The 19192-nt window shown below is 49.0% G+C and overlaps 4 protein-coding genes; 3 read left to right on the top strand and 1 right to left on the bottom strand.

Annotated features, from left to right (window-relative positions):
• Nucleotides 1–1375: 1375 nt before the first annotated feature.
• Nucleotides 1376–2616, bottom strand: FFUJ_00540 (uncharacterized protein; the record flags this gene model as incomplete). XM_023573179.1 has 2 exons in its annotated part: nt 1376–1575; nt 1638–2616. The coding sequence occupies 2 exons, from the start codon at nt 2614–2616 to the stop codon at nt 1376–1378; spliced, it is 1179 nt and encodes a 392-aa protein (XP_023424944.1).
• Nucleotides 2617–3453: 837 nt separating this feature from the next.
• On the top strand, nt 3454–5023 carry FFUJ_00541 (G protein-coupled receptor family protein; the record flags this gene model as incomplete). XM_023573178.1 has 2 exons in its annotated part: nt 3454–3555; nt 3626–5023. 2 exons carry the CDS (start codon nt 3454–3456, stop codon nt 5021–5023), a joined length of 1500 nt encoding a protein of 499 aa, XP_023424943.1.
• Nucleotides 5024–10513: 5490 nt separating this feature from the next.
• On the top strand, nt 10514–13928 carry FFUJ_00542 (related to ser/thr protein kinase KIN4; the record flags this gene model as incomplete). XM_023573177.1 has 3 exons in its annotated part: nt 10514–11380; nt 11431–12024; nt 12078–13928. 3 exons carry the CDS (start codon nt 10514–10516, stop codon nt 13926–13928), a joined length of 3312 nt encoding a protein of 1103 aa, XP_023424942.1.
• Nucleotides 13929–16595: 2667 nt separating this feature from the next.
• Nucleotides 16596–19085, top strand: FFUJ_00543 (related to manganese resistance protein; the record flags this gene model as incomplete). XM_023573176.1 has 5 exons in its annotated part: nt 16596–17172; nt 17233–17343; nt 17424–17536; nt 17585–17662; nt 17712–19085. The coding sequence occupies 5 exons, from the start codon at nt 16596–16598 to the stop codon at nt 19083–19085; spliced, it is 2253 nt and encodes a 750-aa protein (XP_023424941.1).
• Nucleotides 19086–19192: the final 107 nt, after the last annotated feature.

Raw genomic sequence — 19192 nt, 5'->3', positions numbered from 1 at the left:
GAACATCCAAACTGCGCTACCTGAAGAACCTAGCCCAAAATACACGCGATAGATTTTAGTGCCACCAAGAACCCTGGCAGCGTCAGGCCAGGCTAGAGGGCCGCACTACAGGTGTGTTTATATCATCAGCGTCCGAGCGTGCATCCTGCGGGCCATGCTTGCGTCGCGCCGTCCTTCTCCACTTGCTAAACCAAGCGAAGTTGGCATTCTGGAGGGTTCGTGTCGACAACACATCGAACATTTGTGGGGGAGGGGACCACGATAGGCTGGGAGCGAGCAGGTGGCAGATAGGCACGGGCTTGTTCTTTGACCACCATCGTGATGCTAGCCCAGCTCCAGATGTCATAGCTTTGATCTCTTGTCAGCGATCTTGTGGGCACATCGCGTGATATCCGATGCAGAGACCGTCTGAGACATGTGAGGGCCGGAATCGTCCCCTCGGCCATTTTCTACATCAATAACGCCTTCTAAATAGGGTTGGTCTCCCGCACCAAGAAGACTACTGATATATGAATCAGCCGAGGCAGGTTTTAACACCATGATATGCATTATCGAAACCTGGGGTAGTTGAGTTATGCCTCGGGCATGGCGATGCAAGGTCGCTATCAAAAACAGATTAAGCAATAAAATATAACAAAGTACAAAACGTGATATGACCTTGGCCTCCTTTATATACTATCGTTCGAAGATCAAATATGGATCTTCTCCTATGAATTCACCATGCACGGATAATATGGCGATCGCTTCAGTCCACGGCTCAGTTTTCAGGCTCACAAAGGACGTTTCTTGTTTACGATAAGTAATTATACAAAAACAGTCTATTTTCATGACCATATCACACGCTGCAATGACTCAAACGTTCCCTCTACATAACATTTCTTTGAGATTTTTGGTCGACAGATTCACACCTTTCATGGTGTTTAATTCATAGTCTCTGCCACACGAACGACGTGATGCTCGAAATACACATATCTCAAGGGAAGTAACTAGCCCGAAAACGCATCAGGGCAAAAAGCAACAAGCAATGGAAGCTTGGAGACATCATGCATGAGCCAGGTCCTATGCCAGAAGGTCAGCATGGCCCATGAAAGCCGTATGCAACTCGAAAATGAAGGGCTGTCACTATATGATACAGCCCGAGAAGATCGTTGTTATGGTCTCTGCGTTGAAGTGATCGATGCCCCTTAACTTCAGTGGCTGCTACAGAAGGAATCGGGGAAGAATGGAAATGTTGCATTGACTCGCCGGTGACACCCAAAATTACAAAACATATTTAAAAGTTTCTTCCCATAGTGCAGTTGCCCGTCAAGATCTGATGTTCAAGAAGCTCGAACATTATCACGTACCAATGCCCTTGATTTGTTCTGTCGCTCCTCTAGATTGAGCCTCCAAGATACAGGATGTTCTGCTTGATGGGCTCTGTAAGTGTGACTCGTCCGGTATAAACATGTGCGACAGTGTCCGCCCAAGCATGAGGATGTGGGAGGGGGAGCTCAACCGTGTCGCCAGGACGAACGTGCTCAGAAAGAATGACAGCAGCCAGAACTGGAAGGTATGTTCGAGCATAGCTGAGACCTAAGAAAAGTTAGACTTGGTTCGCGGAGCCGTAATGTTGAGGTTCAAATTCAAGCACTTACGTATAGAGACAGGGCCGCAACCTTGGCGGGAGCCTCTGCGCTCAAAAGCCGGCGAGGGCTTTGCATCTACTCTAGGAAGAACACCGTGGGAATGACGTCTCTCGTGAGAGACTCCGGGGGAGGATGCTCGAGAGCTGACAGAAGGAGGTTGCAGAGTGACAACTGATGCACGCCTATTCTCTTTATGTCGTTCAAGAGGGCTCACCACTGGAAGTGTAGCTTGTAACTCATCCAAGTCGAAGGTTCTAGCGAGTATAATTGACTTGCGGCCACGCGAATGAACAGCCACACGGGTAGTCAAACGTCTCTCTGAAGGATAGGGCGAGGACGCTTCTGCATCACTGGAAGATAACTGAGACAATCGACGAAGCTCAACAGGTAGCACAAATACCTCAGGCTCACGAGATCTGTGCGAAGCTGCGATCCATCGCCGACGATGATGCTCTCTTTGTCGAGCAAGGTGCATGGCTCTGGCGTGAAGAGGGCCACCAGGGGCAGATTGTCGGCGCTCATAGTCGACATGAGGGGATTCACTACCTCGCTCTGCATCTGACTCCTGAAGCAGCATGCTCCTTGTCTCATCTGCTAGAGTAGGCCTTTGAAAGACGGGAGGAGCCAGGAGTGGCGCAGAAAGGGGAAAGGGCCGAGACGACAAAGTGCTGGGGCCTGGGCTTTGGAGAGAAAGAGGTGCAATCGGTCTCAAGGAGACATTGCGTAAACCGGACTCAAGCTTGGGAATATCACGCTTTCGGGGTTCTGACTGATCAACTTTTGTATCAACATCCTGCTCCATATCATCATCTTTGGGTTCTCGAAGTTGTGGAAGAGGTCGACTGTGTGGTGATAGGGGTGAAGGGGTCCATGACGGACTCTTCTGGAGGATACGGGATCTTAAAGATCGGACATTGAGACCAGGGCCTGAAGTTTGGATAGGTTCTATGAGTGGACGAGGTCTAGCTTCAGAGGCGACTGTGGTCATAGTTGATACAACGAAGAAGGAGTTTTATGAAGATATTGGACAGGCTCTGGGCAGGCAGACAAGAATGAGACATAAAATAAGGAGTTTGACACTGATGTTTCTGGAAGATGGGAGAGTGAAGGTTATGAGGAGCAAGGAGTAGCCATCTCTCCCATGGCAGGATGATAAATATTTTTATTATTAGAGTAAAATGGCGCTCCATCTTAAAGAAAGGATGACATATGCGCTGCTCATTTGCCCCAACATGCTCTGACTTCAGAGATTTCAACACAAAGGAGTTAGCCATATGGCGTTGGCGTAAATCTTTGACGGAGCGAAAGAGTGTGCTTGCTAAGCCAGAGAACAAAGAAATGCGGCTTGCTCTAGGTAATGGATGCCGACATGATGAGTCTGCGTCCGCGGGACAGAACCCGGTTTTGGTTGGCCTCCCCGGCCCAGCGGACTGAATGAGGCGCTGAGGAAAGCCTGACCTGTCGAATATCGCAAGGTTACAGTGTCTGTTGGTGTGAGGTTGAAGACAGAGACTAATGATACTGTGTAGAAGGCGCATGAGGTTGGTGATGAGGGTGCACGTGACAGGGTGTCCTCTCTCAGGCGCAACGTCTCATTGGCTGATAGGCCAAAGCTCCCTGCCCCCGTACCTTAGCCTCGGGCCCCTCCATCTCAATATCCTACGACAACTTTACTTACACGTCGTTACAACGTGGTAACTTCAAGGCTGACTTTAACATTACCTGTCGACTTTGACAGATCTACTGCCTCCACCATTTCTTTGTGCCCGAACCTCTACACTCTGCTAAATTATGCGCTGAGGCTTGCCGTCATTTGCCGCTGGCCATGTCTGAACCCGGGAGCTACAAGCAACGAAAGGAGGACTTTGTGTCCAATCTCTCTGGCGGCTCTGTCGCAGAAATCAATTATGTTACATCCGTTGCGGCTGTTCGTACCCCCATTTCACCTGCTCATACCATTTTGTGTATGAATAGTTGTTAATTTTGAATTGTTACAGGTAGCAATTATTCTATGGTCCGTCCTCCAAGCCCGCCAGTCCTTCTTCGAACCATATACCGTACTCGCATTCACTGTTGATTTCCTTCTCAACGTTGGAGCCATTCTCCTGTCAATAACTCTCTATTCAAAATCACCGCTTCTTCTGAACCTTCTTCTCATTACGCCTGCGATTCTCATCTTCGTCCTCCCACCTCAATCTGCGAGCCGAAAGAAGAAGCTCAAGGTCCCTCCAAATGCGCGGTCCAAGGAAAACTCCGGGCAGCTTGATGTCTTATCAACGAAGCCTTTTCTTACAAACTTTCGCGGTTGCATGATGATTGTCACCTGTGTGGCCATTCTTGCTGTCGATTTCCGCTTGTTTCCGAGACGGTTTGCCAAGGTTGAGACCTGGGGTACTTCTCTGATGGACTTAGGTGTTGGATCCTTTGTCTTCTCAGCCGGCCTTGTTGCAGCTCGTCCTGTACTGCGTGAGAAAGCGATAGGTCGCACAACAGGCCGGGCAACACCCCTTTCCCACCGGATCGTGCATTCGCTGCGCCATTCTATCCCACTACTAGTGCTTGGGCTGATACGTTTCCTGAGTGTCAAGGGTCTGGACTACGCCGAACATGTGACAGAATACGGTATTCACTGGAACTTCTTCTTCACCCTTGGTTTTCTGCCCCCATTTGTTGCCATCTTCCAGTCAGCTCTGAAATGGATTCCTTCATTTGCAGCCCTGTCGTTGTTGGTGGGCGTTACATATCAAATTCTGCTTGAAACCACTAGTCTAAAGGCGTACGTCTTGACGGCACCTAGGACCGACCTAATCAGTATGAACCGGGAAGGTATTTTTAGCTTCATTGGATACCTGGCGATTTTCCTTGCTGGGCAAGATACGGGCATGTTTGTCATTCCCCGTAACATCCCTCCCAAGAGTACCGCCAGCCCTGGAGCCCAGAGGAACACCCTTCTGATGACCATGGCTGTTTGGGGTGGTGTCTGGACTGGGCTCTACTTGCTCTCCACGAATTATCACTATGGTTTCGGCTTGGCAGTATCCCGTCGCATGGCGAACCTACCTTATGTTTTATGGGTTGTTGCCTTCAACACCTTGCAACTGCTGGGTTTTGCGGTCATCGATACGATATTCTTCCCTACCTTCTATAATGCTCAAGATGCAAAGACGGAGAAGGAGGCGTATACACAGGCCACCAGTCGTGTAATCCGAGCATACAATCGTAACGGACTGGCCATCTTCTTGTTGGCAAACTTGTTGACTGGTTTGGTCAATATGACAGTCAACACGCTGGATGCTACCCCCGTACTGACAATGGGAATATTAGTTGCATATACTGCAACGATTACAGGGGTCGCGGTAGCATTAGATGCTTATAATATCAGCATCAAGCTTTAAGCATCGCGTCTGGCATTTCGATCTCACATATCTAGCGCAGCATTTCGTCGGCCTCGTGGTCATTATAGAGGTTATTTAATAGAACGTGGTCAAAGTACGCAGACAATAAGCTGGACTTATGTTGACTCCATTGGTACACGTCAATGCAAATGATTTCTAAACTTCTAGTGGTTCATGGTTAGCAAATGTCCTAAGCATTGCGCATGGCTTTTAATGCATTTAGAGGTGAGCTGCAACAGGTTTGCATACCGTGCTGTTTCTCGTTATACGTCTGTCTAAATACCTAAGCAAGGACAGAGAAGTAGTATCCCTGCTAGACGACATGAGAGAAGTTCATGCTTCCCAAACTGATCTCAGAACGGACACTCCTCTTTCTAGGATACCTCAAGACAGAACGAAGGGCTGTTCAATCATGAAGGGAAGGCCTCTCACTTCATGATGATTCCAACCCAGCTTGCTTGAAGCTCAGAGGTAAGTTGGATACTACTTCGAACATATGCGAACATCACCATCGCTGGTGACGTGATGGATTCAGTTCCTGCGGAGATTGATAAGTAGTCCCATATGCAGAGTACCCATATCGCAAAAGCAAACCTAGTTATGACTGCTACGGGAGCATGATTTATCACAATTATCGATCGAGAGCGTAGATCGAGAGGGGAATCAGGGCCATGACTAGGATCAAGTCATGTGTTAGAGATGAACTGTCGAGTGGATGTAACGCGATCTTCACTTATGCAATTGCGATTGCGATTGCGATTGCGATTCAAGACACAAGCATATCTGAGGATCTAGGTAAAGATTCAAGGCGTTATCGACGACTAGGATTACTGGCCCGGCATGTTACTTGGCGGGCTCATGATGACCAGGATGAACGCGTCGTGACAGGAAGTGAGGGGTGATTCCAAGTTCAGCTGAAATGCATGTATATAACGTACCATTTATACATGACATAGTGGCTCAGCTGAGAAGGGATCTATTGAAAAGCAAAGGTTGATAACCCATCATGACAGTGGAAGCCATATCTATGAGATCCGTACCAGGTTTGACGTTCATGAACCAAACACTTGGACGTGAAAGTTGATCTCCAGTTCCCGCATCGATTCTCCCGAAAGAAAGAATCTGTTTGTGGAGACGGCGTCGCCGGAAGATGACGTTTGAAACGAGGAAAAGAAGTCAAAGCAACCTTGTCAAGCTCAAATTCACGTCAGATGGATCCCTGTCTGCTTTACGCGTAGCTCATCTCCGGTATTAATGCTGCTCTTAGTCTCTTAGACTTCTACACCACAAGCGCGGCCTTGTTGTGCAAGTTCCCATCGCAAAACAGTCGTGCACGTTCAGATGGCTTCCTGAACGTGTGCTATTTCCCCATCTGCCTTGGTCCAGCACGTCAATGTTAGATAAAAATATATACCGTGGCGTCTAAGTCGCGGGAAAATATAAGATGATATTAGGGTGTTTCAGGAGTCCGTGGGGGAAAAAGGACTGTCTCGGGATAAATGGTTAATATCAACATAGCCTGAGAAGCACATGCAATAATGGAATCAGTGCTTGTAAGCCGCAACTGAGATTTTGCTGTTGTTGAAGTCATCAAAAGAATTTGGTTGTTTGACCTGGGGAAATGAATGACAAGCGAGATTCGACGCTGATCAAGTGTGCCCAACCCAGAGCATGAGAGTCTACGGATAGTGTATGCATGACATTCGGTTTAAGCAAGGTCAAGGAAGAAACCATGGGCTAACCCCAGGAAAGATGCTGTGAACAAGATGATGGCCTAAATATCCTAAATTTGCAATACATCATCTCACGTTAAAGCGCAATAAGTCTTAAGACTGCCCATATCAGAAATTGCTATTATTGTGCCAAACTCCAGAACCCTCTATGTTTTCCTTTATTATTACGCAGTTACAGCCTCAAACCCATTATTCGCTGGAGGTGAGCCATCGCTGTCAGATGATCTCCTCGTCGGTATATGTCTTATGTGTGGTGAGTACCTAACTTAAAAAAGCTCCGCGCCATAAAAAGAAACTACTTCCGACAAATCTCACAGCGTAGTAGTATGTATATTACTCCAAGAAGTAACGTGCGCTCGTGACGAACCTAGTGATTGTGATGTGTATGCCGAGGTGCCTAGGGAAGATGGTGTCGAGGTTGAACCTTGAACCTAGACATCACATCTCAACAGCTAAATCAAGGTTACATTCTGTAAAGTGAGAATTACAGAGTCAAGCTATGGGGAAACCTGAGTTGCTATTGTTTGATACGCTCCATAGTACTCTGTATCATAATATCATTGCAGGCTTGAGAATACAGCCATTTACACCCAGCTGAGTTGGACGAGCGGAGCAAAAGCTCAACCCTGAAATCGTCTTCATGTATATTCTAGAACCATGACACGGTTTGGCTACTTCCATCTTAACTTCTCGAAATAAGAGGAAACTTGGCCTCGAGCTTCCTTTGTTCAACTTGGTACGGGCTGAATACGAGGAACAAGACCATGGACGGGCCCAGGCGAGACGGACCGTGGGATGAGCAGTTAGAGCTGGACAAGACGGTGTTGAGCAAGCTGATCATCAAGTAGCTATGGTACTTTGCTTGCCCTTGATGCGGACGAGGAACCAGAAGGAGGGTTGAGTTGATGCACGCATTTAATGCAGTTAGTTGGCTTGGAATCTTGAATTGCCATCCATCCATGTACATACACTATCATCGACAGCCTGACCGACAACTTGCTCAATGCTCACAACATCGTGACACGGGTTGCCGTGAATGTCATCAAGAAGAAGAAAAGCCAAAGCTGAGACCACCCACCTTCAGAGAACAATCCCCTCGCAAAGCCCACTTGTAAGATTACTGGTCAATGCCTCGCATCACATACCGGACGTTTTGTCCTTGCCTTGGATGTAATAAAGACCTCCCTGATTGAGCTGATGCTGCTGTCAGCATGGGATACACGCACGATATTGAGTTGATGTCCGTGATGACCGACTTTGAGATTATTGGCTTCAGGCACCAAGTTCAATTCCCAGGTACGCGACGTCAGACAAACAGGGACCTGAGAGAAGGTCTCGGCTGAGCAGAACTTAGGTCGGACTAGCTTCTGACGCCTCGAAACAAGGGTCAAGGGTCAAGGGCACGAGAAAGGTCAAGAGACTTGATGGTGCAAGCACTAGCCGATGGCTTTCGGTTGAAGCATGATATCCAATCTCGAGAAAACAAGAGACATGAGGATGAGAGAAGGGAGAGTTGGTAGAGGAACAAGAGGCTTGTTTTTGTTTTCCTTTATTTTGTTTTGTTGGGTCAGGTAATGGTTCGTCATCGTCATTCAATAATCAATATTTCCATGTAATAAATGAGCCATAATCTATTGAGCCGAAGGTCTAAATACTTGCCATTTTAAAGTTGATGGCCATTGTAACTCTGTAAGTTCTCAGTTGCGGAATATTATTCTCTTGACCAGCTGATAACGCCAATGTCGGGAACTAACAAGGTGCTGTGATGAGATCAAGAGCATCCGTCGGATGAGACACGGAATGGTGACAGAAGATGCAGCTGGAGTTGAAAGATGGAACACAAAACTGTATCCGTACCGTACCGTACCGTACCTGCAGGAACGACAGCGCTATATTCAGGGGTACTGCAGTGGTACTCTGTGCTGCGCTCGATTCAGACGCTACGTACCCTCATAATGGATCTTGATGCGTTCAAACCCATGCAGAGTCCCCCTTCCAGCCAAGGTTCTTTTCTTTTTACCCCTCGACTCCTTGCATTTGATCATATACAAGGTCAGGCAGGGCATGCATGGATGTATCGGCGGACGGGCATCTTGAGACTTGACAGATTTCGACTGAAAAGTCTCACAAGTTCCAATGCTCTAACGCTTTTTCATTTGAGAGAGCGCCCTAGCTAGTCTAATTAATGGGTAGGGTCAGTGTTGTTTGTTAGTGTTTACTTACTGGAGTTGATGAGTTGACTGATTGTTTTTCCCTCTCCATTGGAAGATCCATCATTCGAGGGTCCCACACCTGCAGCCCAACCTACCTAGGTACCTCTACCCTGGTCACATAGTCTCTTAGAACGTCTCATATCGTCCTGGCGCCCGAGTCTTTGAGTCTTGAGAGTCCCATCTGGGAAATTGATGAATGGCTTCCCTTCTCTCGGACCGGGGTGTTGTACATGAAAATCGCATGTTTAGCCCGCATGAAATTAAGTACCTCGAACCCATTTAGATCCGATTGACGCTTGTTTCTGCTTCCCTCCCGTCCACTAAATTTACTGGTTTACAAGGGCATGTGGCTGCAAAGTTCCCCTTCAGACTCAGACTGACTCCCTCCAAGTTCCAACCTCTCTGTCTGAGTCTGATAGCGCGAGAGGCCCCGACTCAAGACACGGTCCTCACACCATTTTGCTAAACTCACCTAACGTTAGGGACCTGGCTTGTTTGGTTTGGTTTGGTTTGGTGGTTGGCAGTTGTTCTGTTACCACATCCGTTTAATTGAACCTCTTTCCCGATCGACTCTTTCCCTTCTTCTTCACTCGCCTGTTTCTGGCTGGCGACTTTGATATTTCACGTCTCCTTGGACGTTGCGCGTCGCTACTATCGCATAGCATAGCATAGCATCGCACTGCATTGCGCGTTAGGTCGAACCGACGATCTCAACTCTCTTTTGCGCTCCATCGCGCGCCCCAACCTCCAGTCCAGTCAAGTCCCGTCTCGTCAAGCCCAATTGGATCCAGTCCTATCAAAAAAGGGGAGTTAATTAGCACCTGCAGGATCCAAGGCCCAAGACCAAGGCGCAGCGAAACACAGGGCATCAACACAACAACAAAAAACAATCCATACCTACATTCAGTTCAGTGCCATTCGCAGCCCAGCCCTGTTCGGCTGCCAACGCATCCAGCGTCGGCCGTCCTCCAATCCTGATCCGCCCGTCGCGGCCGTTTAGCTGCACCTCAGACCGCAGAACTCAGCTTTGTATTGGATCAGTCCCGTTCGCCCCGAAAATATAATCAGAAGCCAAAACAAGCGAGCAAGAAGCAAGAAGCAAGCAGACGCAGCAGCAGAAGCAAGAAAGCGGATACGACCGATATCGAGTAATTCGCAATTCGTCGCGCGCGCACCATGAGATAGTCGACACGCACGAACTCTACTCGGCTCTACTCTTCCCAACTCTTGCTCAAATTCATTTTTAGTACTCCTTCATTGACTTGGAAACGGCTTCCCCCGTCTTTGTCGCTTGTTACAACTGCTTTGCTTCTCTGGCGCCGCGTGCATATTATCCCCGGTTCAGCGCTTCCCTAGACCGGGCTGTCTGAAACTACCAGGTATTTCGACCTGCATATTCGCGTCCGCCGCCTGGCTTTTTTTTTTCTGAGCGCCACTGCCAGAAAACCTCAACTCTCGCGCACACCGTTGTATTGTGTCTTTTAAAAACGCTCTGCCAAACGGTTTGATCCGTCAGATTTATTTTACGCGTCTGGGCGTGGAAGATGTCGTCGGCTGCCTTACAGACGGCCCCCCATCAACACACCGCTCTGGCCTCGTCCCCCTTGAGCACACCGTCGTCCCGCCAGTACAGGCCCTCGCACTCATCCCCTAATGGTAACGGCCAGGCGTACAATGCCCAGCAGACCTCGACCGCTTCTTCATCTTCGCGACGACCTCCTTCACGAAAAACGAACGACAGCGCTCCCTCACCTTCTTACCATCTAGCTCCCGGCTTCGGTTCACCCGTCACCGCCTCGGCGCCTAACGATCAAGAACCTTCAGCCTCTGCCTCCGACTGGCAAGACAACATGCCTCCCGTCGCTCCCCCAAGGACCTCGTCCAACCACCAAGGTGGTAGTTCGCGGAGGTCTCAGTATTCTAACGAAAAGCCGACCAATTCTCCTCGTCGAAACGAATCCACTCGAACTGGTTCGCGTGGTGATTCAGCGGCTGCCGAGAACGGTCACCGAAGCAGCAAGGCTGACACTGCTGCCCGAGCCAGTAGCCGAGACGGCAGGGCCGCAATCACTTCCATGCCAGTCCGATCCGCACACAGCACGCCCTCGAAACCCGTCCACGATGCCACTGATAGCTTGACGAAAGCAATTGCTGCTGCTCAAGATGCCATCGACCGGGATCGCAATCATGCTGCAGCCCAGCACAACAACGTCGAAGATGCCGCAGCGCCGCCTCCTGTTGTCGCGACGGGTGATCACCATGAGGAACGACGAGGACAACGAAGTCGGCACGATCATAGCCGAAGCCACAAGGGCAATACCAAGTTTGGCGATTTTATTCTGGGCAACACTATCGGTGAAGGTGAATTTGGCAAAGTGAAACTGGGTTGGAAGCAGGACAGTAGCGTCCAGGTAAGCTAGCAATTAGTTTTGTTGGGGACACTCGACTCACAATATCACAGGTTGCTATCAAGCTCATCAAGAGAGACAGTGTGGGTAGCAACCCCTCTCGTTTCGCCAAGATTTACCGCGAAGTTGCCATCCTTCGCGGAGTCCAGCACCCTAATATTGTGCGTCTAATCGACAAGGTCGAGACAGACCGACACATTGGTATCATCCTCGAGTATGCGTCTGGTGGTGAACTTTTTGACTACATCCTTAACCACCGTTATCTCAAGGACAACGCGGCTCGTCGCTTGTTTGCCCAGCTCGTGTCTGGTGTTGGATATCTCCATAAGAAGGGAATCGTACATCGGGATCTGAAACTGGAAAACCTGCTTCTCGATCGAAACCGCAACATTATTATTACCGACTTCGGCTTCGCCAACACCTTTGACCCCAATGAAGAATTGAGTAAGGAGGAAGAGCTTAATCTCACAGATAAGGAATTTGTGAAGCGAATGGGCTTACACCGGGTCAAGATGAACGGATCTAGGAAGGGTGACCTCATGCAGACAAGTTGTGGTAGTCCTTGTTATGCTGCGCCTGAACTGGTTGTCAGTGATTCTCTTTATACTGGACGCAAGGTGGACGTCTGGAGTTGCGGTGTCATTTTGGTAAGTCGTGCGATTGACACAGAAAGAGAGTTTTGATTGACCATTGTTTACAGTATGCCATGCTCGCCGGTTACCTCCCCTTCGACGATGACCCCGCCAATCCCGAAGGCGACAACATCAACCTTTTATACAAGTATATCGTGACAACGCCTCTAACCTTCCCTGAATACGTCACCCCTCACGCTCGAGACCTCCTCCGCCGCATACTCGTGCCCAACCCTCGCAAGAGAGCGGATCTATTCGAAGTTGCTCGGCACAGCTGGCTGAGTGAATACGCGAACCTCGTTGAATTCATCACAAGCTCGACAACGTTACCATCAGAAGTCCCCGATTCGGGTGTATCACCAGACGATTACGCCGAGGCCCCAACGATTGCTCGAAGCTCTTCTGTCCGCGAAGCTTCGAAGCAAAAACAATCTCATCCTCCTGTTGTTGGAGGACTGGCGAAGACTCATGGCAGCGTCGATCCCGAATCTGAGACTACTCATCGCAGCACACCGAAAGATGCAAAGCGAAGAACAGTCCAGGTTGAATACGTGGCCCCTACGACGAAAACTCAGCGTGGTGCAGATGCCGCGCCTTCAAAACCTAGTTCACATTCCCTCCAACAGCAGGCACCAGTGGATGTGCCTGAAGCCAATACTGAGAAGCCTCTTCCTCGTGAACCTCCTATGGCAAAGGACAACCCTTCTCGTACCCAGTCAAGACGTCCACAGAGCTCGCACAAGAGTGCTGTTCCCCACAGGCCAGCTCGCGATACTCGCGCCACTTCCGACAATGCCTTTATGACTGGGCCAACCAACACAGCAAGGCCAAGGACCCAGGGTTCAATGCAATCTTCTGCATCAATGGGTCTGCAGTCTCATGGGAACTATGGTCAGCCTGTACCTCCCACTATTGCCGATACAAACGCACACGGTCGAATTCAACAGCCTCAGAATCCTGAGGATGAGGAGAACATCGCCAAGACTGTGGGTAGTGTTCCTCCCAAGGTGATGAAGATGTCGACTTTCCAGAATGAGACAAAGTCGACAGGCAGAGGTCACAAGAGGTCAAACACTCTCGGTGATCTTGGTAACAAGATCATGGGTCGCAGCGGGTCTATCTTTGGGGGACGGTCTAAGAAGCGACCGGAGCAGCAGCAGCAGCCTGACAAATCAAGGAAGTATCCTCCCGTCAGTATGCCCACCACCATGATGCCAGGTGAGGAAGCTGGTCCCAGGCCCTCCATGGAATCAAAGGCATCCCGACGATCATTCTCTCTCGGCCTTGGAAAGAAGCGTAGTGGCAGCGTTCAAGGCTCTAGTGATAAGAAGGACCGTCGGTTCTCTCTGGTCAAGGCGATGGGACTTGGCAAGGACCAGGGAAGCGTAACTGGATCTGAGGCGGATTCACAGCAGGATTTGCCCATCCAACACCCTCGAGCTGAGCAGCTCCGTGGCTACAGCGCTCACGAAGAGGCTCGACATAGCGAACCCTACTTTGACGCCCCCTACGAACAATACCCCCAACGTGATACAGCACAGTCTAGCCCTGTGTACCACACACGCCATGCGAACGCTCAACAACAAGATGGCCGGAGACCCAGCGCAATCCCCACATATATACAAGGTAGTCATCTGAACACAGGCTCGGACTCATCAGTGGATGTACGGCGACCTCCCACTGATTCAAGGTCTCGCCCATACCAAGCGGATTTTTCAGAGTCTGAAGGTTATGATGGACGACCAGTCGGAAGCAGTCGCGACGACCGATCAAGTGTGCTTCAGAAGAGCCACAAGAAGTTTGCGGATGCGTACGATGGAGAGAATTACCGTGGGCACGAAGGAAGCAGCGGAGCCGCCAAGCGGGTAATGGATTTCTTCAGGAGACGCGGAAAGGCAAGGGGTGGTGAGGACCGGTGAACAGAGCATGCGTTCAGCACCAGGAGTTAACGGCGTACCGTCTGAGTTTGAAGATCTCTTGTCTGGAAGTTCTGCACCAATGTTCGCAGTTGGATGCCATAATTGTCATTGTCTATTATTTTTTTGCCGGGACGCTAAACACCACACACATTCATCTACCAGTAATGAGGGACGAACACCAAGGGCTCTCGACGATGCCCGTACGCAACTTGGAGACCGCCTAGGGTTGGTCCTCTCCATAATGCACGCACATACCTACACATACTCACATCACATCATGGCGCAAGGGGATACGAGATTGAGACTGGGTGGTGGTCCCGGATGGTTATACTGCTCTACACTCTACTACATACATTTACTCGGTTAAGCAAAGTTTGTTGTTTCATAAGCGGTAGATGGGGGAACAAAGATGTGGGCTGGATGACCCAATGTTTCTGTACATTCTGAATCGCCGAAGAAGGAAGAAGAGAAGAAAAGAGAAGAGGGAGGGACGGAAAGTGTTTTATTTTATTTGTCTGTTCGTATACAACGCATCTCAGCCAGGTTTGTCTCAAAGAAGGCATCAGCAAGCGAGGCCAAAACATTCCAGTGACATGAAATCATTTGGCCTGTGACTTAACTGTTCCATTTGCTTCCAAAAAGGAGACCGAAAAGGATTGATCGACGGTGATCAAGTACGGGCGCTTCGACCTGGGCCACAATATATTTACGCGGTTATACATATATGAGATACTGAAGATAAAATCTATGTAGACAATTACTCTTTTTCGGAATTGAGATTTCTGAGCTTTTCGGTTATAGGTATCTATGAGCCGATTTTCTATACGCGAGTTCGGTTGCAATTAGCACTTATGTACTCGGTTATTGCTGTTGGTAATGCCAGATTTTCGCAGGGCCGTTAGCTGGTTGCATTTCCTTCATGAGAGATGATCAAATCTCATATATGTTCATTGCACTAAGGTGGCCCAGGAAATGGCAATATATACTGTTACTTAAACATAGCATCCAGTTGGTATACAAGTATCGTTTAAATAGAGTTCGCAAATACTGGTAGTACTCATCCACCACCACAGCTAACCTAGAGTCACGCGACGAGTCATGCTTGATAACGCAGTGGGATATCTTTGCGAACCAAACATTCTCTGTGCAGCGGGTAGAACTAGATTTGCGTGTACTTTGTGAAGATATCCGTTGTCCCACGATTGAGATGTAGTGCTCCATGCCTATAAAGACCCCTTGGGGTTTTGAGGGAGGAACCTAAGCTACTGAAACATTTGAGTCAATAGGCGTGGTGGTCTTGGATAGCTAGATTCTTGTAAAGAGGGCGAGGTGCTCAACAAACCAACTGCTAGCCTTCAAACTAGTCACTAGAAGGGAGATACTGTCTTGCTGTTAAGTATAATAGTGTTTATGTGATCTATATGTTAACGTCAGGTTGGCTGCCTATACTCGCAAGTTATGTATTTAGCCGTCAACTCTAAATACTATATCTAAAAAGAATAAGTTTCTAACTGTTCTCTAGAGGTAAATTACCTACGCTCTTTAATTCTGAATATCTGACCCAAAGACAAGTAATGTCTTGCGCATCCTGAACCAGTTGTCAAGCTTGAGCAGCCAGCAACAAGTCCCGCTCAGCTTCATTGCAACTGCGTTATCCCCCTGGCTGAAAAGCAGTCTCTGGTGGGTTGGGTTACGTGGATTGTATTGCGTTACCAGGGGCGGAGTCCACGAAGCGTATCCGACGGCGTATTGACCAATTCACCAGTCGGCTCCGACTCGAGTTGCACCCGAGTGGTATCTCCGTGCCGTACACGCTTTGTTGTCATATTGCGTCACTTGGAGGGATGGACTTGTCCTTTCTTACGTTGAGTACCTACCCAGGTAAGCATTGTTATCATTCAAGGGACAACGGTACGTATCGAGTCAAGCCACAGCCAAGTCCAATTCAAGGAAACTTGATTGTGGTCCCTGTCGATCACTTACGCTTTGGGAGGCCAAGCTCTTGTTGTGGTCATGCCAAGCCCCAACCCGGCACCTCACATCCGAGAAAGTCGGGGATATCATCGATAAGCTTGTTTATTCGTGGCCTGTCTCCAGTAGCCTGTTTGTTGGGCCTGTTTTGGGCATTGGCAGAGCTGAGTCTCTTTGTTGGCCTTTGCGATAGAGGCTAGGTAATAGTAATAGCTCATAAGCGTTGATGTTTGTCGAGAATAGCAAATGAGTCATGATAGAACTAGAAACGTCGAGATTCTTTACAAGCGAGCAAGCTCAGGGATCACGGGGCAAACTAGTCCATAGCATCTGATAATCTGAGGCTGCACCGCCTCACTTTGCCTCTGACAGCACTACATGGAACCAATCAAGCAGAACTATAGCCGGGCTCCCTCACCGATTTCGACGACATCAGAGATACATCACCACGCTAGGCTCATGGCCTGGACAGTTCCAGCCACATTAAGTGGGTTGCTATCCACTGACGCCACTGGACAACCAGCGTCATCTCAGATCTAGCTCCCGCCTTAAAGCCAAGCCCTTGGCTCTTGGTCCTCCTGCATCGGTTACTTGCAACTTCGACGTTTACCCAAACTCTCACCACGCACAAGACGACTATCTTTTCTGATAGTTCACGGCTTCGCATCACACTCTCGAGAGTCAAACACCTGTTCGATGAAGGAAGCTTCTCCTGATCCACCCAATATAGATGGCAGTCGCTCTGGTGCACAACCCGCAGCGCCCACTGCTCAGGGCTTGAATGAGCACAGCAACATCACTCAACACAAAGAGTTGAACGAAAAACAGAATGGCAGCTCTGGCTCTGTCAACGGCGGTGACCCTCAAGGTCCCAGCCGAAACAACTCCTCTCTTCTCAAGGCCCTCTCTGCTGGCCATGTCCCGTCTCACTCATCGTCTCAGGTTGCACGGCCGGGGTCTGTCATAGAGACTCCCAACAAGGCCGAGGAGCCGTCACAAGAGAAACCCAATTCAACCAGCAAAATGAACAGATTCTTCGCTGAAGTTAAGCGAAGCGTCAAAATTTCCATCTTCCACAGTTGGCTCAACATCCTCCTCATCTTCGTCCCTGTTGGTATCGCAGTATCTCAGGTAGATAGCATTAGTGGAGGTATTGTTTTTGGACTTAATGCAGTTGCCATCATTCCTCTTGCTGGTCTCTTAGCTTTTGCTACCGAGTCTGTTGCCCGAAAGATGGGCGATGCTCTTGGCGCGTTGCTGAATGTCACCTTTGGTAAGTCTACTAAAACACCACACCACACCACACAGAGTCTAATCCGCATGTTTATTATAGGTAACGCCGTGGAACTCATTATCTTCATCTCAGCCTTGACGAAAAACGAAATTCGCATTGTTCAGGCATCTCTATTAGGTTCAATCTTAGCGAATTTATTGCTTATCCTAGGTACGCTCCCTCCCCTTTGCTGTCACCCACTTCAGAGGTTGGCTAGCGTTCAACTTCAAATAATAACAGTTTCAATTTAGGTATGAGCATGCTTCTTGGTGGCTTGCGCTTCAGAGAGCAAGTCTATAACAGTACTGTCACTCAAATGAGTGCTTGTTTGCTCAGTTTGAGTGTTATCAGCCTTGTTCTGCCGGTATGTTACAAACACCCTATATCTATACGCGTACTAACCATTTAAAAGACAGCCTTTCATGCTTCCTTCCGAGACAATGCTCTCGCTGACCAGCAATCCCTCAAAATCAGCCGTGGAACGAGCATAGTAAGTCTCAAGTTCATGCAAAATCATTTGAATATGCTAACAAACATAGGTCCTGCTGCTTGTATACGTCATCTATCTCATGTTCCAGCTCAAATCTCATGCTTACATGTATGAGTCGACTCCTCAGCATATCATCGATGCTGAGTTGGCCCCTGGACCCGCTGCCGGCCTTCTGGATTCTTCCAGCTCTGACGACAGTTCATCCTCAAGTTCAGATTCATCTGACTCTGACTCATCCCATGGTACAATGCGTAAGAAAATGAAGAAGGTTCTACGAAATAGGCGGCATAGAAGATCTAGCACTGCTTCGGTTGATACCGCTGATACCAAAGGAACCCGCAGCACCTCGTTCACAACGACAAACACCACCCCGCAGGATGAGGTCTCTGAGGCAACAGCTTCGCGTCATCGTATTCCTCGCTTTCCATCTTACGAGGGTAGTGAGAGTGCCATTGAAGAAGAGGATGAAGAAGAGGCAAAGCGTTCACGTCGACGCCGTCGATATCGCCGACATAGGCACCGCAAGAGCAAAAAGCAAGCTCGTCATGCCAAGAAGGCCACAGGCGTTACTGAGGCACAGAATGAGATGCCCGAAAACGCTCTGCAGAACAATGACGAAGGTGAGCCTCGACGTGTGGACTTCGCCGTCCAGGGTGACCTTGAGGCTGGCCCCTCAAACACCGGCAAACGGCCATTTCCCCTTCGGGGATTGTCTGTCAAAAACATCGCCCCCGTTTTCACTGAAAAGTCGACGGTGGCATCTACTCCCGTCCCTCACGTTCGCTATGGAATTAGGCGCACAAATTCTCTCCCGGACCGTCTTCAGTTTCGAGCGCCAGGCGCCATGTTGCCCTCTTCTGTTCCTCCAATCTTGACTGCCCCTGGTGCTCAAATGATCGCCAAGGAACATGAGAACGAAGAAGAACACCTCACCCAAGCTGGTGCCATCATTCTCCTCCTCGTCTCCACAGCTTTAGTTGCAGTTTGCGCTGAATTTCTGGTTGATTCTATTAAAGAGGTCGTTGAGAATTCTGGAGTCAATGAGGTCGGAATTGGTCTCATCATTCTCCCCATTGTTGGCAACGCTGCTGAACATGTCACCGCCATCAAGGTCGCATACAAAAATCACATGGATCTTGCGATCGGTGTGGCTGTAGGCAGCTCCATTCAAATTGCTCTACTCCTTACTCCCGTCATGGTTATTCTCGGATGGATCCTGGACAAGGACATGTCTCTTTACTTTACACTATTTGAGACCGTCTGTCTGTTCGTTTCGGCGTTTATTGTCAACTTCCTTGTCCTGGACGGACGAAGCAATTATCTTGAAGGTGCTCTGCTCTGTGCGGTGTACATCATCATTGCTGTTGTAGCTTTCTTCTATCCCGATGACGGGAAAGCCAGCGAGTGGGGTGGAGGCAGTTAGTCTGCGTCATAGAAACTCGGTCGGTGAGGGCCGAGGATGGGCTTTACTTATATCAAATATCGCGAGTAGTAACAACATGGGCTGAGATGCCCAGCAGTAGTTAGCAC

The sequence above is a fragment of the Fusarium fujikuroi genome, chromosome FFUJ_chr01 (genome assembly GCF_900079805.1).
Source record: "Fusarium fujikuroi IMI 58289 draft genome, chromosome FFUJ_chr01".
Classification (NCBI taxonomy): domain Eukaryota; kingdom Fungi; phylum Ascomycota; class Sordariomycetes; order Hypocreales; family Nectriaceae; genus Fusarium; species Fusarium fujikuroi.
Note: the sequence above shows the minus strand (reverse complement) of the source record. Positions and strands in the feature narration are given on the sequence as shown.